This window comes from Amphiura filiformis, chromosome 3 (assembly GCF_039555335.1).
Source record: "Amphiura filiformis chromosome 3, Afil_fr2py, whole genome shotgun sequence".
Taxonomy (NCBI): domain Eukaryota; kingdom Metazoa; phylum Echinodermata; class Ophiuroidea; order Amphilepidida; family Amphiuridae; genus Amphiura; species Amphiura filiformis.
Genome location: NC_092630.1, coordinates 17,418,232 through 17,444,645, shown reverse-complemented (window position 1 = coordinate 17,444,645; position 26,414 = coordinate 17,418,232). Strand labels below are relative to the sequence as shown.

Sequence of the window (26,414 nt, the reverse complement as noted above, 5' to 3'; positions counted from 1 at the left end):
TAGGTAACAGGTTATCACAACCATACTACAGCAATGTTAAAAAAATTGTATTTCTTGTCACCTTGTCACCACCATATTAGGTAGTTTTTCGTAAGCTTCACTTTTGTGATTTTGGTAACTATTTTACCTTTGTTTATTCAATCCATTTCAACCAGGCAATCTAAATTGTACTCACCATTTACATCCCAAGGTATGTTAATATATCCACCACATTTTCATTTTCATTATTATATCCAGTGAAAGACAAACCAGACAAAATATCAAAATTGATGCCTCATTATGATATCACAGACTATCACGTGTATTTCAAAATGGATGCCTTAATTTCACCTGAACCAAGTGACCTATAAGCTGACCTATGATGACCTATAACCTTTTGAAATCTCTTTTCCTAACAACACATTATAGAAGCTACATAATATTAAATTGGCTATGCATCCACTGTGGAAGAGCTTATTTAATTTATTCAGTGTTATTTAGCATGCATGGCTGAGTACATTTTCTATAGATAGTATAACAAAAGATTTATAGTATTCTATTCATTCTCTACTTGAATAGAATAAATCATGTTTTGTAATGAAACATACATCTGAGTTACTAAGATACAGTAAACAAAAAATATATAAGGCCAAAATGATTTACTAAAATGCACTTTGTATGTAGGGATATTTTATAAGTTCAGGACATGAGGTGATGAACATATTAATGTACTTCATAAATTTGCAAGAAAAAAAGAAGAGGAGTACTGATGAATATCATGGTATTACATAGGCCTACGCTTAAGATGATTTGCTGTTTGCAATTTCTGGCCCTGATGTGATTCGTCGATTTAAATATACCGCAAATTCTTGAATGTCAAAGATGGCATCGTTAACTTTCAAGATTGCATCTTGGATGTCCAAGGTTACACACTGCTCCTAATACCAGAAAAATACAGCACTAGAAAATATCTCAAAATGTCACAGAAGTCTGCCGTATTAAAATACAACATAAGACTCACATAATTTGAAGGTATTGGTTTTTTTTCATCATTTCAATTTTATTCATAATACACATAAAAACAGATATATTGAAAAGGAACACAGTTAAGGCCAGACAGAAGGGTTGAGAAGAAAAAAAGAACCACTAACCACGAAATGTGGATCATCCAACTAGTTTGCCCCGCAGGGCTACAAAGAAGCACTAACCGCGAAATATTGATATCCAACAAACTTAAACTATAAATTAGCCCCCGAAAGAGGGCAGGGCTTGAAGAATGAGGGAAATTATGGGGTAAAAAGTAAAAGGTAGAGTTAGGGTTAGGGATTAGGGTTAGGGTTTAGGGTTAGGATTAGTATTTAGGGTTAGGGTTAGGGTTTAGGGTTAGGGTTTAGGGTTAGGGTTAGGATAAGGGTTTAGGGTTAGGGTTCGGGCTTAGGGTTAGAGTTAGGGTTTAGGGTTAGGGTTAAGATTAGGGTTTAGGGTTAGGGTTTAGGGTTAGGGGGGTTAGGGTTAGGGTTTAGGGTTAGGTTTAGGGTTAGGGTTATTAATTAATTATGTTACAAATTATTTTGACAACGGGGTACACCGTGCCCATACGTATGCTGTAATACAGCATATCCACCCCAGCACGGTATTTACCCTGCCCATATGACCCGTATGGACACAATGTGTTACGTGTACATATGTGTGAATCGGGTGTTGAACAAAGCATTATATAATCTATTGCGACTCTATTTCTATTAAAAACTCTTTGGTTCTAACCAACGCTCTGCAGGGTCTATTGTTCTATTGTTTCCGATTAGAGCGCTGACATAATAAATGTTGCCAATCAATATTCATGAAAGTGTACATTCAACGTCCAGTTTTCGAAATTGGGTGACTGTGTTTGGCAGGTGTGAAATACATCTGACTGGGCGTTTTAATTACGTAACGAATAAAGGCATTGGCATCATCGAATGGCTGCCCAGTGCTGTTATGTGTTTAGTTTAGGCCTAATAATTATTATTAAATGTATTCATCGTTCCTTTCTTTTCCCTTCTCTGTTCTTATTCTTTCCTAGGCCTACACTTAATCACTCCCTCGCTCTCCTTGTCCCCTCTCACCCTCCCTCTCTCATTCCCATCATTTTCCTTAAATTTCTCAGGCGGTATAGGACACGCAACACGTGACGTTCGAGGCTGGCGTAAATACAAGGCTGACAACCCCATTCAAAATAGACGGTTAGCAGTTATACATTGAAAAACAACATACTTATAGTGGGGTACTTTGTCGTACCCCAACGGTTTTAGAGTAAGATAATTATGCTTTGACACCACATAACAAATTTAGAATTGTTTGTGAAGATTTCACGATTACGTGTTAATCCAATGGGGACGTTAAAAATGGCGATATCGCATCCGCCACCACCTGATATTTCTATTTATCTACTTGTCTTTATTATATCTCTTCATTTCTTCCTCTTTCTCCCTACCTCCAGCACTCTCTCATTCTCCATATCCCCTCTTCCTCCCTCCTCCCCTCGCAAGACTTCTCACAGGGGTGAATCTACCACTCCCCAACCCCCTCCCCTCTTTGGATACGCCACTATTTCTATACCAATCTCCTTCTTAACATAAAATTAATTGGAAATTTGTTAAAAACAACCTTTATAGGCCTATACCTATACTTACATGTATACGTATAGCGATTACCATTATAGAGTAATATAGATATGTGGACATGGCAGCCTTAATACATTCTGATGTGTAATCGATCAGCAAAAGCAGCCAATTTATTTAAATGAAGCGCCTAAAGTCAGGTGGGTGGTAAAGATGATTGCATCGACATCTAAATCCTCCTTTATAGACTTCAGACCCACACAAGCACACATTTGGGATACGTGAGAACAATGGTACCACTTTACACATGACTGCCCTTACACATGACTGTATTGTGGTCACTTATTGATACTCGTCTGTCGTGTAGAGCATTAATATGATGCCGGATCAGTGACCAATTTAATGGCGGAACCCCTTTGTTCGAAACAATTGTAAACTCTAATCGGCATCAAACGAACAGGCTATTCATAAAATAAGTGTTTTCCATCGGAAACAATAGAACAATAGACCCTGCAGAGCGTTGGTTCTAACACTTTTCTTTGATGACTTTGACCACAATTTTTTATTTTTTTCAAATATCTTACAAGTACAGCGTGTCCCAGAATGAGTTATACCGGAAAACTTGTATTTTTTTAGGTATGAAGGTAGTATTGTTTTAAATTCTAAAATTTACATATATTTATCTTTCGTAGAAATTTTAGATTTTAGAAATTACACGTTTCTAACAGAAGTTACAGGATATTGCGTAAAAATGGTCAATTCCAAGTTTTGACAAAACTACCTATTTTGAAAACCTGTAAAAAAACCTACAAAGTTATTTAGAAAATGTTATGCAGAATATTTGTTGTGTCCTGTTCTTACTTCTACTAAATGGTCGATATCTATCGATTATTTATGATGTTACGAAGCAATCCTTGTATGGAATAAAGGATTTGCTTGGGTGACCATTAACTATTCTTTCTTTGGCAGCAGTTTTGAAAATAAATATTGAGGTTTCATCATTTGAAATATTGCCGGCAGAGATGGATCGTATAGAGAAGGTTCGTCCTTAGTGTCACAGCATGTATTTATGTCCACAGTATATTGGCAAACCCACAGCTACGTAACAGAGAATATTACAATTTACTGCGGGGGATTCTTAAGGAAGTTATATCCTCTGTAATAATGACATTTTTGGGTGCAAATTGTGGTAAAAATCATATAAAAAGTACGTTTTTCAACCTAAATATCATAGTCATATTGAAATGTTTCACTTAATCCCATATCAGCGTTGTAAGCTCTACATCTGTGCCAAATTTGGTGTATTTCCTATAAAAGAATATAGGATTTCTCCAATATATTGCACAGTGCGACTGGACGATGGTGATAAAGGATCCATGTGTTATGAAGCCTTGCGCTGAAAATTATACACATGCAGTTTTCGTCCATTTTCAGTAACAGCAATGTCACGCCAAAACGAATCAAGCTATTTCCATGAAAGTCACAGAATAAGTAGGAGACATATGTGTCATTCTATTGCACTTATTGAAATTAGATATACTGTTGACTATATATTTTAGATATTTTGTTCAAACACGGTATAAATCATTCTGGGACACCCTGTACAAGAATCTAAGCTAATTGAACAGACAACGCTGAGGTCAACCACTTGTGTCGGAATCGGATTCAGAATAGCGCTATTATAGATGAGGTGACCTATGATGTCACATGTTTACATTCAGACCGCCCTCTGTTGTTTCAAGTCAGGCAAAATAACACAGAAGTGTCTATGACAGACCACATAAATCTCTTTAAAACTCAACTTTTAAAAACCTTTGAAGTTTTGTGTGATATTATGTATATAGCTTGATGCATTTATAAACAAGATTGATACCATTTTTTGTATTATTTGCTTGGAAACCAAAGTTAATGAATAAAAATTAACTTCTTCCATGTAAACTACAGTGTTTTTTTGCCTGCCAGTTTTGATCACAGACCAACAGAGGGCGTATCAAATGTAAACACATGTCACCTCATCTATAGATGACTTGATTTCTGACGTCATTGCCTGGCAGTATGCGCACGCATCACCACAATTTCCATAGTGTTTTTACCTGGCACAATGCGCGCGCATCATATTTTGTTCAGGGCCCATGCTTTTAAAACTCCCGTCACATCACAATAAGGTTATTGAACAATGGTGGTTGTATACAGTTCGCTCAAGAATATCGATATAACAGTCCCTTTCCTTGATGCGTATAAGTATACCGAATACCGTACACCACTATAAACACGCTCTACGAGTAGAACCAGATTATCCGGTATTAAGCGTATAAATACATATTATACGGCATTGGTCGCCACTATAAACGGACCAATACCGGTTAATGCCGCACATATTATACGGAATAGATATCCTTCGAAATCGATGGATATTGCCCCGGGGATACTGCAGTATAATCTTTCCGTATACAGCCACTATAAATTGAGAGGGTGCCGCGATACCGTCATTCAAGGAAGTGGAGCAGGGATATATATAACTCCCCGAGCTCAAATTTGTCATTCAGCGTGTTTATAGTGAATACCGAGTATATATCCCGAAACTCTTGCTCTTTATAGTGAGACACAGTTACAGCACAAATTATATAGGCCTACCAATTAACATTACCGTACATTTGTAATGACCCTGAGGTCACACGGGAAATGTGTAAATATTGTGGCGCGAGCTATAAAAACAGCCCATTCAACAGTATGATCATGGCGGTGAACACATACATGACATAGCTTATGTTTTGATAACCTTTCTCGTGGGGGCCCACACTGAGACCTCTACACCAATATAGACCTCTATTGTCGTCGCGTACTACGTAAGTCTTAAAATCAATCGCAACTTAGGGGTGGTGCAATAATTATGTGTAGCCCCGGGGTGGTGAGTTATAGGGTGGGGGGCAAAGATTTTGGGCAGGCCAAAAGGATGGGGGAGCAAGCATTTCTTGGCAGGTGGGGGGGTCAATCAATTTTTGGCAGGTCGAAAAGGGGGGGGGCAAGCAATTTTGGCACAGATATTTTGGGCACCGTTTCTATATTATGCCCTAAAAAGGTGCAGGAAAACATTAGGAACACGTTCAAATATGCAAAATTTCCTGCTCGTTGCGCTCGCATTATATGATAAGACAATTTAAGGTTTTCAATTCGGGTTCCCCAAAATCTTGTTTAAAGGAGGGGGGCAAAGATTTTTGGCACTGCCATAGTGGGGCAAGCGATTTTTGGCAGACGACCGCTTTGAGAATTCACCACCCCGAGGGTACACGTAATTATTACACAGCCCCTTATGACGTATCGTAAGTTCCATTTCACTCAACTTACTTACGAACCGTACTCTTCGTAAGTAATAGGGATTTATTACAGGGACCCTCCCCCACCACCTCTCTCAATTTCTTTTTGGGAGGGGCACCCCATTGCCCCCCTGGGTACGCCACTGTTCATGATTACAATAGTTTTGTAGTTTAATGGTAATCATTTCTTTATTTTCTCATTTTGCCAGGTATTACAATCACATGCCCTGTAACAAAAACAGTTGAACAAGGAGGAACGGTAACCATTACCAACCCGATGACGACGCTTATGATACAGGGATCTATTAATACGATATCGTACGACTACCTTGGTAGAACCGGGATTAATGCACAAATTGAAACAGCTAGTGATTTTCCGTCTCATGTTCTGACGGGTTTTCCAGCGGGTCTAACTACTGTTGTCACTGTTGAGATAAGGGATACTGTAACTGAAGAGAGAGCATTGTGCACATTTCGAGCTGTTAGTACTGGTAAGTTAACATTTTTTGATGAAGCTAACTAAAATTATAGGCATCTGATTCGGTTTTTAGCACACTAAGGGGTCGGGAAATAGTTTTTGTTCCTTTTCTACACAACATTGTATTGTGTTATTTTATGAGACGTCAGAAGAAAGAAAGAAAGATCAAACCAAAATGTGACTGGACACTACGAATCAGCCGTAAAGTCGGCCCCGGTCAATTTTGTTTTATTTCGTGTTTAGAAAATATATATCATAAGCTTTAAAATAGTATATCATTTGACTTCAAACGATATCCAGAAGCGGGGTTATGGTTTGTTGAACTCTGATCCTTCAACAAAATGGTACCCTTTTTTCGGTTCTACGTGTGTCTCTTTTTCCACATTGCTGGTAATAAAGTCATAATTGGCGGTCATTTCAAATCATCCCCAAGTCAACGAGGTTCAGGAATGTCCTCTCATTGTTATTGTTGGTTATACATACCTAGACAAAATACAATGCAATTGTAACCCATCACTTGAACAGGATTTAGTCAAAGCAAACACAGACTAGAGCTATTTAATGATTATATAGTGACTTATAACCGGTAATAGTGACTTATTACCTATGACATGTTCTTTTTAAAAATATATGTACCTACCATACTCTTCCAGAAGTTTGCTACACTGCTCGCTCCAGTAAAAACAGACCATTTATACGTGAACTTAATCCCTTGACGTTCTCTATTTCGGAAACTGAATTTGTGTACGTCATGAACACACACAAAAGTATATACATGTACCAAGCTTGACGTTTGGAACAGAAAATTATTTTATCCTAATTCAAGCAGTTATTTTCAACAACATGCGGTGTGTTTTTTACCCAAACCAAATTAGATTTCCAATAATTGGTTTTTTAACTAGATAAAATATAAGAGGTTTACTTGTTCGTATTTAACTATGTGTATCGATGATTAGCTCAAAACCCTTTTATGGATGGGTTCTGCATGTTTGCATGTTAGTAAGCACATTATGCTAACTATCGAGTTTTTACGGTATATGAGGAAATCTGGAAACTATTGTTCTTAATTTACGGCTCACTGTAGATTTTTGCGTTCACGTCGATTTCTAGAGGCTTTAATGGCAAAGTGGTTTTGAATAGATGATCCTCAATAATCTTCTAGACGTTGAAGTTTGTGCTTTTAAGCCGCATTTCGCAAACTCTCTAGTATTATCTCATAATATCCAGACGATATCAAACAATAGTAAATACAGTGATAAAGTTGTCTTTGTAGTTGTCGCCATACACAATGACAATATCAACCTTTAACGTAATTTCTTAATCCTAAACCTAAACCTACTCTTTTGGCTCTCTGACGGACTTTTACTGTGATAATGATGTCTTTCCTATATGAAAATCGTATTGAGGGACGGGTCACCTACTTGTCCTACTGTCTGGCATCCGTCTTTGCCGGTACAATTTTGTATCTGTTCAAATTCGTGACTTGTCCTTGGTTGATGTAAATTTGCTGTTGTGATACATGTATGCTATCTATAGACGAATCCAAATCCACGCACTCCTACACCTGACTAGCAGCCTTTAGTTGGGTAGCCGTCGGCTACAATGCACCCAAAATGTGAAATGATTCGCCCTTGGCGGAAATTTTAAACTGCATTCCATCACCCGTTTTATACCTTCCGCGAAAACACAGGTAGACAAAAGAATGATTAGTTTACAACACAATAGGCCCTACAGTTCCCTTCGGCAAAACACACAGCTTTTACATGAGCTTACATGGTCTATTCGCTGTTGAAGTGGCATAATAATCGGATTAACTACACGCGGTATCTATGCATTGAACCATATCATTCTGATCACTCACACCTGTACGATAAGTATCTTTGAAAAAAGCGGTATTGTATTCAATCTATGATTGCAGACATACACAGGTGATGAGTGCTTTTATTTGCACAATGGGGCGCTCAAAACATCAGGTTGGTGCAAACGGCTACCCAAAGATGTCCGACCAAATCCTGACCATGACTTGGCTACTTGGATTCGTCTATACATTTGAAACATATTTTGGTAGACTTAATAGGTTATATTTTCAGTGCCCGCACTGTTTAAGCCTGTATGGATGCTTATTTTTGTTTTTGCTATGCTAAGGACTTACGGGCCTTTGGTCATGGCGAAGTGATAACTATCATAGCAATAGGTGAAAACAATTTTTGATTACATCGCGCTGCACTACAAGCAGGTTGCACTCATCACCTGTGTATGTCTGCAATCATAGATTGAATACAATACCGGTCTTTTCAAAGATACTAATCTTACAGGTGCGAGTGATCAACATGATATGGTTCAATGCAGAGGTACCGCGTGAACATACCAGTGCAGCGCGGTATATAAAAAATTGTTTTCACCTATTGCTATGGTAGTTAATCCGATTATTACATCACTTCGCCAACGTATATAAAATGCTTTATAATTGCTATCATTATTAATTACTAGATGCTTCTCGTGATAGGCCTATTTCTAATTACCCAAACCCGTTACCCATTATACCTGCCCTGACTTTTTAAACTACTATGAAATGCGTCTCTCAATGATCAAGACCCAACTTGACACAACTTAATCAACTCTGTTTGTTTCATAGGTGTGATGCTTACTTCGGTAGTTCGGTAGGCCTACCCATAATCTGGAAACCCGTCATTCGCCTCCCGGGATTCGCCTCTTCCAAGCCCTGCCCTGTTACCACATTTAGAGAAACCGAAATTAGTATCTGGACGTGGATATAGGCCGTTACTAAAGTAATGAAATCAATCGCGAGAAACGTGAACGCAAAAACGGTTATCCGGAAATAGTCATGTTCTGCTGAAATATGCCTATATGCACGTGTTTGGTGTGTGCACGTGTTCGGTATTGAAATATGTGTTGAAAATAAGGCCTGATAATTATTGGTCCGATCATAGACATACCACCCTAGACCTATGACTACCCATCCCTGACCGTGGCAGTAGGTGAAGCCACGTATCCAAGGTGATTTTGGTCGGGTGGTCGGACGCGGAGAAATAAGCGTTCATGTCTGGAGAGAAAGACGCGCTCGTTTGCGTGATTGTTGTGCCATTATCGCTCGCGTCAAATGCAACATGTTCCATAGACGCGAACAAATCTGCTTTTTTGCGTCCGGGTATGCGTCTTTGTCAAAGTCGTTGCTAAGCAGTGTCGGCTTCACTACGCGAACCAAAGTCATTGGTCTAGGGTGGTATGTCTATGGGTCCGATGACATGCACCTGTTAGTCACACTGTAATGCTTTTCCGATGCGCGCACTGTACTCCTCGCACACTCCCGTTGATACTCCGCGATAGCGCACCGCGAGCACGCGATAGTGCACCGCGTGAACGCGAACCGCGCGGACGCGAACCGCGCGGACGCGAACGTGATAGCGCGCGGACGGACGGGCGGACGGACACGCCGTTATTAGTATTAAGATAATGTTTTTGGCCGTCTTATGAATGTTTGTAATGGGACATCCCCTGTAAGTAATCTGTTATTTTTTTTCAATATTTGCAGCTGTGCCAGAAGTAACTTGCCCGAGTCCTACCAACGCTATTGCTGCAAACCGACTGGATCCATTGTCACCAAACCTCTCACCTCAAGTCAGCTTCAACAGTCCAACACTCTCGAGCTTCCCCAACAATGCTAACGTTCAGCTGGCATATAGATATAGCAATTTCGATGTAACACCACCAGTTAACAATCAACTGTTGACGACAATTCAATCTACACAACAAAGGCATTCTTTGAATAATCTGCCATGTGGATCAAACACAGTAACGGTCACTGCAACTGATAATGCGGGAAATACCGCAACCTGCCAATTTATATACTTCAGACTATGTGAGTATCTTGATGCTATTAGGTTGGTTGTATCTGTGAGACTTTGCTCAAGCTACACCAGTACGACGGCAACTTTGCTCACTTCCGGTAATATTTACAGGCGTGACCTCTGATGTTACGTAACAAAATGCTGAAAATAAAGACGGTATTTTGGGAAACACTCAAAAATGGAATACACGAGTCATTTCTCGCTTAATTCCCGTATTGAGCCTATAGATAAGATATGAAACATGAGTTTAAAGGAAACAGTCACTTGTAAAAGTTGAATTATTGTGGACAAAATGAATGTTATTCATACACAAAGTAGCCAAAAAAAATGAGGAAAACTGCATGTCACGATCACCAAAATGGTTATATCTACAACTGTGAGCAAACGCCGGTCGTATGCTTTTCTGTAATGATAGACCTCAGCTCGTATTAAATTTTCAGCGAAAATGATTGGTGGAACAAAAACGTCGTAGGTTGAAATGTTGCTTTCAAAGAGGCCTCATGTCGTATTCGTGCGTGACTATTGGCGACCAATGTCACTAGGAAAATTAGCAGCCGGCCTTGTCCACATATCGAAAAATAATGGTCAGAATCGTCCAGTTGCCTCTAATGATATTTATTTATTCATTCAAAATACTGCATTGTCTTACAAAATATTGAAATCAATATAAAAAGTAATATCACCTCATTTAACTGAACTTACCAGACAGAACTCTAGTCAACCGATGGCTATTGTTGTACAAGGCTCACTCAGTCATTTAATGAGGCAATACAAATATGACAAACGATCGAATTTGGTGTTGAAATGAGCAAAAGTTTGAGGTGCACCTTATGAATGCAAAATTAATTTTCTCCACCAAATACAAAGCAATAGTTTTCATTTTTTCAGTAAATGTCATGAAAACTTCAAATCCTAGTGTTAAACTTAGGCGTGAAATTCAGTCATATAGTGTAAGATTTTCGATTTTGATAGGCTTCGACTTGGCCTGCGAGCTTTTTTTTTTTTTTTTTTGATCAACCTTTTAGCTTTTCAAAGTAATATAGTTCGCTAATGAAGGATTTTCCCCCCAACTTTCTAACGCACATCACCGCGAGCTATATATCATAGTTTTGTCAGAATTTCGGGTTTGATTGCACCATTTTCAATTCCGACTACCAATTTTTTCAAAATCAACTCGCAAATGTACTCATGGAAGGATGATTTTGCAAGCCACAATAGAAATATCGATTAGTTCTGCTGGTTATATTAGAAATGAAGTATTATTACTGAGTTGGACATTTTGGCAGTCGCAAGTGAAAAAGGTGAAATCAAAACGGATATTCTGACAAACTATCATATATGGACACACACGATGTGCCTCACAGAAATACTCAAATATCTTTGAAACGCTAAAAAATGAATTCCGTAAAAAGCTCGCGGGCGAAGTTAAGGCCTATAAAAATCAAAAATCTTACACTAAAAGACACAGATTCATGCCTAATTTTAACATTTAAAAAAAATATATCCAAGCACTACATTTTTACCTGACATTTCTGAAGGAAAAAATATTCCTTTATATTTGACCGAGAAAATTAGTTTCATAGTAAAAAGGTGTATCCCTGAATTGTGCTGATTTATCGATGTATCGATCGACTTTTTATAGCGCGACCTGAGTGTTACAAACAGTTTAAAAAGATTATTGTTGAGCGAGACACTATGTAAGATTGCAAAATGTACATACAAAATACAACAGGTTGTGATGGTATAGTGGCTAGCGCCGTGGTTAGAAGTGCGACAGGTTTAAAGGTTCGAACCCTACCTTAGCGTTTTGATTTTGTTGAAAATTATGAAAATACTTTTAATATCAATAAACATCTGTCAGGAAGATTTTCTGGTCATTTGGAATAGAAATGATGAGGGAAAATGAAAGAAAACATTTATTATCTTGACCGCTTAACTGTGGTGTTCTATATATTGGGGATCATGTCTTAATCCCAGGCATCAAAGTTGCTCTAGAGAACGAACTTGGCTGATTCCAATTAGGTGTAAGTAGGGGTGGGTGTACGCCCGAGGGGTGTAAGTTGGGACATGTGTAAAAATTACAGATATGCCAAAAAAAAATCAGGTTTGAAATTCGAGCATTATGGCTTACTTTTTTCTCGTGATTTGATATGTACGCATAAAAACATTGCAAGGAAGGCCGTGTTGCATATCATGATATTGATATATCCAAATAATTATAAATGACTGGCCTACACTCACACCCTCATAGGCCTAACAGAACAAGAGAAAAAAAAAAAATCAAAATGCTACGGTAGGGTTCGAACCTTCAACCTAGCGCACTACAAGCCACGGCGTTTAACCACTAGACCATCACAACTTGTTGTATTATACTCATTCTCATTCAGTGTCTCGATCAACAATAATATTTTTAAAACTGCTTGTAAGTTCAGCAAAATGAGGTGATATTACTTTTTATATTGACTTCAATATTTTGTAAGTCAAGGCAGTATTTTGCTTGAATAAATAAATATCACTGGAGTCAAATGGACGATTCTGACGATTATTTTTCGATATATGGACAAGGCCGGCTGCTAATTTTCCTAGTGACATTGGTCGCCAATAGTCACGCACGAATACGACACGAGGCCTCTTTGAAAGCAACATTTCAACCTACGACGTTTTTTGTTCCACCAATCATTTTCGCTGAAAATTTGATACAAGCTGAGGTTGATTAATGTCTATCATTACAGAAAAGCATACGACCGGCGTTTGCTCATAATTGTAGATACATACCCATTTTGGTGAACGTGACATGCAATTTTTCGCATTTTCCTGGCTACTTTGGGCATGTTCAAGCTTCATTATTTTCTATATAATTCAACTTTTACACAATATTTGTTGCTTTACACAAATGTTTGGTATCTTATCCGTGGTCATGGTACGTAATTTAAGCAGTAAACGACCCGTATCTCTGGAGCAATTTTGATAAAAAATGTTTGCTGGCTAAATTTACAACATTGTGTTACGTAACACCGTGCTCACCAACCCGTAATAATTTTCTATCGAACAAAAGAGGTCATGAAGTTGCCGTCGTACTTCACTATGAACAAAATTGATCTCATCTCCCATGGCAAAGTTCAATAACCTCCATTCAACAAGCGTAGTATGTTGACATCAGGGTTTACTACAAGTTGTGAGCTTTTTTGTACCAAATACACTCAAGGTTATTCTGTGCATGTATACGCCAATTGTGGAAAAGAACTGTGCACAGATCAGCATGCTTCAGATCCTAGCGTTAGTGTTAGTTTGATTGTAAGTGTAATCATACACACTCCCATACACACCACCCACCCCACCCACCCCCACTTACACCCCATACACCCCCTTACACACCCCTACTTGTAAAACGGGGATATGTGTGTGTAAACTATTAAACCGTGACTATCCAAATGCGCTATGCTATGTTGCATTGCATGCGTGGATAATCCCCACTCTGCTGGAAAAAATCATGTGTGTGTATCCCCAGATTGGTCGGATTCTGTACTATGCAATAGGGGATATCACCCCTTATGCAGGCCATATGCCTAAATAATGCATTTAGCGCCCTCTAAGGCGGTTGTATAGCCCTTTTAGCATGAAAAGTCAACCGGGGATATCCCCGTTTGCAGGTGTAACCCCAGTTACACGGTAAAAATTCAGAAATGTATCCCCGTTTTACACGTTTTACGCACGCACATGTACACACGCCGGTTAACTATCCTTAATTTTTGGACACTTGCAATGAGTTCATGAGACCCCCAATTACTCATGAATACCATCGTAAACCTAGGAACTCCAAGTAATACAGCTGCTGTGAACATGGTAAAGCCTTCCTTCGGGTACATGTTCAATGGGAACTTGAATCCATCAGAAACTTGTTTAGGGTGTTTTGCAAAAGCATGGCGCATTGTGGTGATAATCTTCTTTGGTTAGTTGGATTGTATTAGGAAGGCGAATTCATACACACCTCACGCACCCCGGCACGAACCCCTAAAACACACTTGCACCTCAAGAACACACATTTCATTTCTTTTCGTTTCATTTTATTTAGCACTCAATATACATCAAAATTGCAAACAAAGAGAAAATACAATAGATTGCACATTATGGATAAAATACTTTAAAATCTACTCTACATATATGTAATTCAGGTACCAGAATAAACTATTGCACGAGGTGATAATGGAAGAAAAACCAATGAGTACCAAGGATAGCCCAAAAAGCCTTCCAAAGAAAGCTTAATTCCATTGGGGTCCTTGTAAGGAAAAATAAAAAAAGCAGCAGCAACAATGATTAAGGCAGGAGGACGAGCAAAACATAACAAAGACGAAAAACATAACGAGCAAAAAGGGGGCTAATAATGTTCGTGATGCATAATATCACGCTCAGCTAGCCAAGCCTGCACACACCCCTACTTGTAAAACGTGCCAACCGGGGATATGTGTGTGTAAACTATTCAACCGAGACTATCCAAATGCGCTATGCTATGTTGCATTGCATGTGTGGATAATCCCCACTTTGCTGGAAAAAATCATGTGTGTGTATCCCCAGTTAGATAGTATGGAATCAGATTGGTCGGATTCTGTACTATGCAATAGGGGATATCACCCCTTATGCAGGCCATATGCCAAATAATGCATTTAGCGCCCTCTAGGGGTTGTATAGCCCTTTAGCATGAAAAGTCAACCGGGGATATCCCTGTTTGCAGGTGAACCCCAGTTACACGGTAACTATGAAATTGAGACTATAATCTGATCTACTGGACTTACGTTTTGATGAGTGGCAATATTTACACCCTATCTCGGATGCATCATCAGGCCCACTGATGTTATCGCGGCTAAAGTTCGTTGACCTGTGATGCGGATGTTGTATCACAGGTCAATTTCATAGTTGTTATTACCTGGATGAATGATAATCTTCACAATCGAATAATAATAATAATAATAATTTCAAAAATAGTAGTAGTAGTTGTAGTAGAAGTAGTAATGTCTATAACAATCTGAATATCTTCTTGGTTCTAGGTGTTGCTTGTCCGAATCCTGTACAGTCGACACAAACATTCACCAGTTTCGCTCGTCCCACTTTCAACTTCCCACTCGGTGCTGTGGTAACCTACACATACACCAATAACGGCCAAACGATTGGTACATTCCAGTTCAATCAAGCTACGACACACTTTCTTCAGGGATTCCAAGTAGGAACAAATACGGTAACTTTGACTGTGAGAGATACAAATGGAAATTCAGTGTTTTGTACATACAGTTACATTGTAACAGGTAATTATTTAAATGCTCTATGACCCTCCTGTAATTCATTGAATCAGTACGTTCATTAGTAAAGCTGAAGTGGTAAGGGACGGCTTGAAACTGTCCGGTTCCGTCCGGTTGGACCCGGCTTCTATTGTTCTAAACAGTGGAGTCGGTCGAGTTTTGAAACCGCTCCTAGCAAAGTTCATGGCATATACTCTACTTCCACTTTTACGCCAATATTTTACTTACTTCTACTACAAACTTAAGTTAAATCCCGATAAGTTTGTTGTTATGTCATCATCTCATCATAAATCCCGGTTACATGATATTAACTTCAATATTGGTGATGATATCATTCCTCAATCATCCAATGTGCGAAACTTGGGTTTTGTTTTCGACCAACAACTAAATATGGACAAACATATAACTAACCTGAGCCAAACCATCAACTGGCAAATCCGCAACTTATACAGACTCCAAGAGACCATTTGCGTTGAAATCGGAGCATTTTTAATTTTTGGCCCCTGTGTGGCCAAAAAAAACTGACCACCGCTCAAAATTTGACCTTTTTGCTTATAACTCAAGAACGGTAAGTCGCAGGTAGGTCAAACTATACTTTTTCTGAATCCTTGCAATGAGAGGAATAATTTGGTGTGCTTGTTAACCAGATTTGAGCAACTTTGAAATTTGACCACTGTGTTGACCTTTAACCTTGAATATGGCCGGAGTGCCGGGAAATATTTTTGTTAACATCTTGAATGTGTTATAGGACCATAAAAGGAAGCTAAAAAAGTTGGTTTGGTAGAGTCCTGGGGGGGATGCACATTAAAACCTGGTAGATACCCGTCTATATGGTCTTATGAATGTTTGTAACGAGGCATCACCTGTTATTAATCTATTATTTTTCTTCAATAGTTCCATCTGTGCCAGAAGTAACTTGCCCGGATCCTACCAATGCTTTTGTTGCAAACCGTCTCAACCCTCTATCACCGGGTTGTACATCTCAAGTCAGCTTCAGCAGTCCAGCACTCGCAAACTTTCCGAACAACAATGCTAACGTTCAGCTGATATATACATATACCAACTTTGATGTCAATCCACCAATAAATGGCCAACAATTGGCAACAATTCCGTCTACGCAAAATAGTCATGTTCTGTCGAATCTGCAGTGTGGATCAAATACAGTATCAGTCCAAGCAACTAATAATGCCGGAAGTACAGCAACCTGTCAATTTACGTACTTCAGACTATGTGAGTATCTTACTAAGTACTATTATGTTTATTGTAGATGTGATACTATCAATATGATTGTCACACAAAAGTATTTATGATAAGGATAATGAACTGAGTGCAATGCATTAGTCCAGATAATCGCACGCGCCGTGGAGTTATTGCATTTAGCTCGAGAGCCAATAGGCTCGAGAGCTAAATGCAATAATTCCATGGCAAGTGCAATTATCTTGACGAATGCATTTGTACGAGTACATTATCCGTCATACACTTTGAGTGTATTAAAACAATAGGCAATATTAATTGCTGCATTCATTATATTAATTTTAATATTAGGGAAAATATCGTACATTTTAAAAACACCGTCAGGCCATTGACCAGCTAGGTAGCATTTAACTGGTAAAGAAAATCAATCCCTGTATAAGTTAGCTATCAATGGTATCGATTGCGCCATACGTCATACTTTGTTGTTTGTGATCATTTAATATAATATCGTGGTTTCTGAACATAGAGAGCACTGAACCAGTTCACCTGGAAACGATCGATTTAGATGTCCGACTAGTACTACGGTGAATTGAGATGAGAGAAAAAACATATCAATATCAACTGGACTTTATAGCTCTATAATTTGAACTTTAAAATCTACTTATATTAAAACACACGACATTGGGATTTTACAATTTGTTCAGTATTATAAAGCATGATCATGATATTATGCGCTAGTGTGTGTTTCCCGGGCCCGGCCATGTTGTTTTAGATATAGGCCTACATGTATTTCATTTGTAAAATGCTGAATATTTTGCAATGGTGTCATCTTGTATAATTATGATCCACCTGTTTTTGGCCCTTTTAATTAATAGAAGCTCGATTATTCTCATTTGATGTTTGATTTATTTGAGGTCATTAATCATAATTTATGACAATGATATTTGCAAAATAGAACACTGTTTGTAACTATACCATTTTAACACCACAGAATGTATATTCGTACTTTTTTGATGGTATATATATCGAACAGACAATTATATAGTTATGTGACCTCTGTGTCGAAAGCGCCACCTAACTCTACTATATAGTTATGTGAAAGTATGAAAGTATAGTATTTCTAGTATTTGAGCGTGCACGGATTATCTAGAATCTATTGTTTAGCGTGCGGGTTTTAGATGATGCATTGTTTAGCGTGCAGGTTTATATAATTTGGGCTATGAAGGGTAGTTCGCGAAAATAATGCACGGGAGAAGAATACATAACGATGAATAGAAACGGGCACTAGAAGTGTATATAAAATTATTGGCGTGGTTATCGAATTGGGCCAAACACTAAGTTGACATGAGAGGTCGGTATCATCAATTTTATTCTATTAAAGGCCAGTGATTTGCTCATCCAGAGGATCATAAAAATCATTAGAATTCAGATTTTGACACCTTTGTTAGTGTCATATATGTTCTATCATAGCTGGCCTGGTAGTGCTGAAGCTGAAGGCCGTGTATTAAAGCCAAAACAAGACATTCATGAATCTTTTTTTTTTATTTAAGTAGAGAAATTAACTACATGCATTTTAACAGGGCTTCAGGTTTGTCAATACTGCTGTTTCCATCGTTTTTTTCCAATATTTCAATTTAATTTGATTTATCCTTCACATTTACGCAATTAATAAACAATTTTAATTTTTTTACACTTTCACTTAGATCATTGATTGATTATGGATGGTCCAACAATTATATTAAAACGATTGCTTTTAAGACAAAATAATCCTACAAAATACTTATAATGCACAAGAAGTATCTGTAGACTTAAACCAAACCAAATCTTAATGACACACCTAAATTACCACATAAAGTAGTCAATAGATGGAGAATTTTGCTACTTTTCCCCCCAACTTATTCCAATTTGAATGAAAAAAAGATTTTTTTTTTTCAAAGGTGACAGAGCACGTTAATTATGAGCACAGCGAGGGAGTGTTAATCATTCACGCTGAAATGAGAGTATTTCAAATGTGTCACCTTTGAAATACTCTCTTTAGTTTTCTCATTGAGGGAATAAAGTCACATCTTGCTGAACGACTTATCACAATACGCAGAACAAAATTATACATCCATTGATTACTTTATTTAGTAATTTTAATTAAAGGTCTAGTGTCTTTAAGATATTGGTTGTTTTACGTGTACGGATATTTCTTGTGCGGTGTATAATTATACTATAATTTTCAATTATTATTTTGTCTTTAATTTGCGGCGTTGCGAGCATTGGCATAAAAGATATATTATATTAATGTAGATTTTGTATTATATAGTATTAATATTAACATAAGTATTAGTGTTATTATTTATTATGTTTTATTAATTTGAATGTCTATTATTTCTTGTTTCCAGGTCTTGTTTGTCCGACTGTACCAAGTTCAGCGGCAAACTTTTTTCAGTGTTGCTCGTCCTCGACTACATTCCCAACGGGTGCTATCCTGACGTATACGTACATACGTAATGGACAAACGATTGATTCATTCCTCGTTTGTTGCCTCGGTTCACCTTCTATCAGGATTCACTACAGGGACCAATATAATAACTTTGATGGTGGCTGACACAAATGGAAATTCCTGTTCTTGTACATTTACCTACCAAGTAATTATAAGTAAGTACATGTATTTGTAATGTATGCCATTTTAATCCATTCCTATGTTAGAAACGTCTCCCTGTTTGATGATATACGGTATGTGTCACGGTTTTGGGAGTGTATTTTCAATAATTTTGGTATAGCGATGCCTCTCACATGTGTGACCAAATTATGAATTGGTGTATTATGGTTATTTCCTCTTCGAAGCCACATAATTTGTACGAAATTATGTTTTTTTTTATTGAAATGTTGGGTAAATACGTTTTAGGTGTGTTTCAGCAGAAAAAAATGAGCCCACACTACATGAATTGAGCGCATTAGGGCTATTTTGACTGAATTGGGCGCTTTTTATAGGGGGGAGGCACTTCAATATAAAATGGATATAGGTGTAGGGCTGGCACGTTTGCAGTAAGGGGCATTCGGTGAGAACAAATTGTAAAAAATATAAAAATATGGGGTCATTGGGTGAGAGCATGATTTTTGGCATTCGGTGAGAGCAAAGTTTTTTTTCAAAATAAGTAACAAAATCAGTGATGAATGAAAGTTGCTGTTCAAATTGAAAATAAGGGTCTTCTTCGGTAGGGTCACCACCAAAGTGGGAGTGCAAGTCTGAGTGGCACATAGACATTTGTTAAGACCCCCTCCCACTCCCGGGGGTAATACAATGCGTTTTGTGCACTTTTGTGCGAGATCCCAAAGATCGAATGAAATGCACAACAAATCTTAACGTGCAGGCTTATCTAGATACTATTGTTAAGCTTGTATCTTCATGTGATTCCATGGTGACTCAGATAGCCTTGTTGAAAAGTAATTTGTGAAACATGATGCACAAGACCAAATGGATGATCGTCAAATTTTAGGGGAGCGAGTTGGCGCAGCGGTAGTTCCCTCGCCTTGCACCACTGATGCCCCGGGTTGAAGCCCCGGCCGTGCCCAAGGCCTGTATGTGCACTTTGTTTATCCCGATCCATGCCTGCTCTCGCAGGTTTTTCCGGGATCTCCGGTTTCCTCCTGCTTTCAAAAATCGGTGATTAGTTGTTTGGTTATCAAAAACTTCCTCCACCCAATGGAATTAGGGGAGCTGCAGAAAATGGGTGGATGTTACAATCTAAGTGCGGATAGGTTTGCGCAATGTTTGGCTGCAACCAGCCTAGTTGATGCGATCTGATTGTGATGATTCACCACGCAGCGAAATTACAGCGCTGGAAAAATGCGCCATATAAATCCTGAAATTTATTTATTTAATTATGGTGCAACTCCTAAACATGATAATTAGCGTAGCTAAAGCAGCCGAGACATTATCCCAATAAAGCCTTTTTTGGAAACTCGAAGACTTTACAAAGCCCAATGTCACTGAACACTGAATTTTTAGAATATTTCCTAAAATTCAGTGTTATCTTAGAATATCTACTGATATGTTAGAGACTGTTGTGAATTTTTATGTTATTTTTTAATATTCTTGTGTGATCTTAGGTTTTTAAGGATGTTTCGTTATTTGAAAATTGAAAATTGCCCAAATGAGGAGGGGGGGGGGGGGCATTTTGGGTGGTTTTGTTTTGGGAGGATGTGCAAAAATTGATATGTTCGAAATTGCCAATATTTTACCTGAAAATTAAGAAAAGTGGCAATTTTTGATTCAACTTTTGACTTTAACAGAGTTCAATGGAGAATGAATATTTCACATAAGTTTTTCAAGAAAACTTAGCGAAAAAAATCTTTATCGTTTTGATTTTTGCAATAAAATTCAAGTCCAAATAATTACTGCAGTTCCTCAATGCAGTGTGTGTGGTCAATATGTCGAATACCCTGCTAATATCGAATACACTGCTAATATCTCCCGGCATGCCAGCCAGGTCATTTTACATGTAAAATCACCCGGCATATCTCAAGCAAGAACTTTCACATGTACAGTCTCTCTATATAAAACCGGTATATGTACATTCACCGATAATACCGGGTCAACGGGTCAAAATGATGTGACAGGAAAATCTTTTTCGTATTCCTCCCCCCCATATGTATTTTTGGGTTGCCCTGGGCCAGGCTAAAATTCGGAGGCCTCAAACTCACTGTGAGGAAGGCATGTGCACTCAATTGTGAAGTTGTGGTTTACAAATAGGGCCCCTACTATAAGATCGATTTACATTTGCGCGCGGACCGCCTGCGAAATAATTTCAATTTCACACCATTGTAGCCCAAAATGAAATGTAAAATTTGCTATGCACAGGGCCAGTGCGCAAAATGTTGCAATCTTAGCATATTTTGGTCAAAAACATCGTGTTTTTGGACTAAAAAAAAACATGTACATGGTCACATTGGGGGCCGAAACAAGTTGGGGGCCTGGGCCCGGGCTCCTCTGGCCCAATTGTCAATCCGGCCCTGCCGGTATATCTAATCATATGTCAGCAAACGAGATAAAAGTAAAATACAAACTTTACATGAAAGAAGACTTGTAATGATCGACTTACCTGAAATTATTGAAAATTCTTCAAAACTGTTTTAAAATTTAAATTTACTTGGAGACCCAAACCTATAACGAACGTAGCGGCATTTAAGAGGGGAAAATGGCTACGCCGCCGAAATTAATCATTCAAAATAATATATAACTAAAAACCAAACAAAGAAATATATTGAAAGATAGCACATTGATCAATGTAGCTTCTAATATTATTTAATCATAAGAATATGATTTAATTTTCAGCTCCAGTGGTAACCTGTCCGGATGCTACCAACGCTTTTGCTCAAAACCGTTTGAATCCCTTGTCACCAAACCGCGCATCTCAATTTAGCTTCAACAGTCCAACACTCGCGGGCTTCCCGAACAACGCTAACGTTCAGCTGGCATATAGATACAGCAATTTCGATGTAAACCCACCAGTTAACAATCAATTCTTGACGACAATTCAATCTACGCAACAATCGCATTCTTTGAATAATCTGCCATGTGGATCAAACACAGTAACGGTCACTGCAACTGATAATGCCGGAAATACTGCAACCTGCACATTTACGTACTTCAGATTATGTGAGTATATAATATATTACTGAGTATCTGTGAAACTTTGATCAAGCTACACGCAATGGGTGCGCTACGGGGGGGGGGGGGCAAGGGGCATTTTCCCCATATATTTTCTTATCCCTCCCCCGCCCCCCTCACTTTTGAGACAACCCTCCAAAATCACGTAAATGTCCACTTTTTGCGGCAATTTTATGCAAAAGTTTGTCGATTTTGCCCCCTCCCGAAATTCACTTTGACCTCCCCCTGGTACCGCCACTAACGATGGCGCAAAGTGATGTCATCTCTCATGGCAAAGTCCAATAACCTGCATTCAACACGTATACTATGTTGCCATCAAGGTTAAACTCTAGTTAGCTGTGAGCATTTTTGTACCCAACACACTCAAAGGTTATTCTATGCGTGTAGACGCCCATTGTGGAAAAAAGAACTGTACTGACAGATCTGCATGCTTGATGTCCTAGCGTTAGTGTAATCATACACATACATATGTTAATACAAAAATAATAATTATAATATTATAATTATTATAATAATAATAATATAAAACACAATAGTCATGATCATGATAATATTAGCTATAGTAGTTCTAGTAGGCAAGAGAATGGTGGTATAACGATCTGAATATATCTACTTATTGTTACTTCTAGGTGTTGTTTGTCCAACTCCTGCACAGTCGACATTAACATCAACGAGTTTCCCTCGTCCATCTGTCACGTTTCCCCTGGGTGCAGCGGTAACCTATACCTACACCTACAATGGTCAAACGATTGGTACATTCCAGTTCAATCAGGCTACAACACACTTTCTTCAGGGATTCACAACGGGACTAAATGCGGTAACTTTGACTGCGTCGGATAATAATGGAAATACAGTGTCTTGTACATACAACTACATTGTTACAGGAGGTAATTACTAATTTTAAATGAAGTGCTCTTTTAAAGTTTAGAAACGTATCTACCCTCCCACGTAAAGCTGAACTTATACTGATCGCCTTTGCAGAAAAGGAATTCTCACGCATGCTTTTTTCCGGTTTCAGAACGTCGAGCCGGCCAATGTCGCTAGTCACTTGAACTAGAGTGGCCAATCATTACGTACCACCGGGTTTAAACATTTTTCTAATTCAACGAATTTTCTCGCTATGAACTGTTGGTACAATAATTATCAACACCGATGCATGTCTTTAGAGCGTTATTTTATTTTGAACAAAATATGTCGGCGGCAATTGTCGCGATTTGCGTGCTAGTACATGTATAAATGTAAAAGGTATGATGCATCGCAAAATCGCGATGGAGTATAAATTCAGTTTTAAAAGGCAGTATTTGACAACAGATTACAAAACAGATACTGGTTTCAATGTTATTTTGGTTAAAATACAGCAACTTCAAGTGGCAGATACCATGCTAATATCTGGTACTCAAATATATTGCAGGGTTGTGTTTGAGCAAACACGAATGTCTAGGATCAGACCCCTTGCCCTGTCTACTACAAGCCAGGACGCGGGTGTCATGTTTTAGCATTAGGGGCCAAAAGTGTACCAAATTTGATCCCTGTAACTAATTTGCTGATAAACGACCAGCCCTTTGTTTTCCAATTTGGGCCTCTGGGTCCTTAGTCTGGAACAAGTGTGGCCAAAATGGGCAAAGGAAGGGCACATCTACAAGTTAGGACACATACGTGTACCACATATAAGCCCTAGTGCCATTGTAGTTTTAGAGCTAGCCTTGTCAATCTGTTGCCCTTATTTTAATATTTGGGGTACTGGGGCCCAAAAATATATGACATATGGAGCTCATGTGTAAGTGTAAATATAAAATACCCCTGGCCCTGTGGCTATCAGTTTACCAACTCAGGGCCCTAAGCCTGCTTTTATTTGATGCGAAACGGCATGCTTTTGCATTTGGGCCTCTGGGGCCGTGGTCTATTGCCATTTGATCTAATACAATTTCGTCTAATTCCCGTTTAGTCTATTTTCAATTGGTCTATTACCAGACAGCCTAATTGCCACTTAGTCTAATAATCATATCGTCTAATGTCCATTTAGTCTAATATTGTTTGGTCTAATAACCGGTATGTCTACTGACCATTTAGTCTAATAACCATTTGGTCTAATATTTCTTTAATAACCATTTGGTCTAATACTCCATTTGGTCTAATAGCCATTAGGTCTAATACTCGTATGGTCTAATAACCAGTTAGTCTAATACCGTTTCGTCTATTAATTAATAAGCTAAATGTTTGTAAGACTAAATGGTTTGTAGACCAAATGAGTATTAGACCAAATGGTTATTAGACCTATTGGTTATAGACCAAATGGGTATTAGACTAAATAGTTGTTGACTAAATGGTTTTAGACTTGTTGGTTATTAGACTAAATGGTTATCAGACCAAATGGTTATCGGACCAAATGGTTAAAGGACCAAATGATTATTGGACGTAGTGGATATAGACTTAATGGGTTTAGACGAAATGGATGTAGACGAAATGGATATAAGACCAAATGGTATTAGACCAAATGGCAAATTCCAGGGCCCGTGAGCTTTGATCTTTGGGGCAAAGATGGGCAAAAAGTACATGTACGGGGTAGGGCCATTATTATACCAAGCATGTGCCCCGATTCTCTTTAGTTCTTAAGCTACAGGAGTGCAAAGAAGTGATCTTGAGAAGGAGAAGACGAAACACAAAAAATAGACTATCTATGCTCCGTTGCACGGGCATAGATAAATGTAGTATATGCTGGCAAACAGATACTGTGGTTTTGCTTGAACAGGCGGACATAGATAGAACATGCTTAGTAATAAAAAAAACACCACATTTTTTGTCCAATATTTTGCTGAGTAAAGAAGTATATGATTTAATTTTCAGTACCAACGGTAGCCTGTCCGGATACCACCAACGCTTTTGCTCAAAATCGTCTGAATCCTTTGTCACCAAACCTCGCATCTCAAGTCAGCTTCAGCAGTCCATCACTCGAATTTCCCCAACAATGCTAACGTTCAACTGGCATATAGATACAGCAATTTCGATGTATCCCCACCAGTTAACAACCAACTCTTGACGACAATTCAATCTACGCAACAATCGCATTCTTTGAATAATCTGCCATGTGGATCAAACTCAGTAACGGTCACTGCAACTGATAATGCCGGAAATACTGCAACCTGTACATTTACTTACTTCAGACTATGTGAGTATATAATATATTACTGAGTATCTGTGAAACTTTGATCAAGCTACACGCAGTGGGTGCGTTAGATGGGGGGCAAGGGGCATTTTCCCCATATATTTTGTTATCCCTCCCTGCCCCCTCACTTTTGAGACAACCCTCCAAAATCACGTAAATTTCCACTTTTTGCGGCAATTTTATGCAAAAGTTTGTCGATTTTGCCCCCTCCGAAATTCACTTTGCCCTCCCCTGGTGCCGCCACTAACTATGAACCAAAGTGATGTCATCTCTCATGGCAAAGTCCAATAACCTGCATTCAACACGTATACTATGTTGCCATCAAGGTTAAACTCTAGTTAGCTGTGAGCATTTTGTACCCAACACACTCAAAGGTTATTCTATGCACGTAGACGCCCATTGTGGAAAAAGAACTGTACTGACAGATCTGCATGCTTGATATCCTAGCATTAGTGTAATCATACCCATACAAATGTTAATAAAAAAAATAATAATTATAATATTATAATTATAATAATATAAAAAACAATAGTCATGATCATGATAATAGTAGCTGTAGTAGTTGTAGTAGTCATGGTAGTGGTAATATAACAATCTGAATATTTACTTATTGTTACTTCTAGGTGTTGTTTGTCCAACTCCTGCACAGTCTACATTAACATCAACGAGTTTCCTCGTCCATCTGTCACGTTTCCCTGGGTGCTGCGGTAACCTATACCTACACCTACAATGGTCAAACGATTGGTACATTCCAGTTCAATCAGGCTACAACACACTTTCTTCAGGGATTCACACGGAACAAATGCGGTAACTTTGACTGTGAGAGATACAAATGGAAATACAGTAACTTGTACATACAACTACATT

At 38.3% G+C, this 26,414-nt stretch overlaps 1 protein-coding gene across 1 annotated transcript in view; it reads left to right on the top strand.

Annotated features, from left to right (window-relative positions):
• LOC140148138 (uncharacterized) overlaps positions 1-26,201 on the top strand; it is a 45,596-nt gene extending 19,395 nt beyond the window's left edge. The window contains exons 2-10 of the mRNA XM_072169996.1: positions 6,103-6,384; positions 9,925-10,251; positions 15,283-15,537; positions 16,426-16,761; positions 19,113-19,368; positions 22,049-22,372; positions 23,014-23,271; positions 25,229-25,550; positions 26,171-26,201. Coding sequence (XP_072026097.1) covers positions 6,103-6,384; positions 9,925-10,251; positions 15,283-15,537; positions 16,426-16,761; positions 19,113-19,318 — 1,406 coding nt within the window. The 3' untranslated portion in view covers positions 19,319-19,368; positions 22,049-22,372; positions 23,014-23,271; positions 25,229-25,550; positions 26,171-26,201. The remainder of the gene's footprint in view (positions 1-6,102; positions 6,385-9,924; positions 10,252-15,282; positions 15,538-16,425; positions 16,762-19,112; positions 19,369-22,048; positions 22,373-23,013; positions 23,272-25,228; positions 25,551-26,170) is intronic.
• Positions 26,202-26,414: the final 213 nt, after the last annotated feature.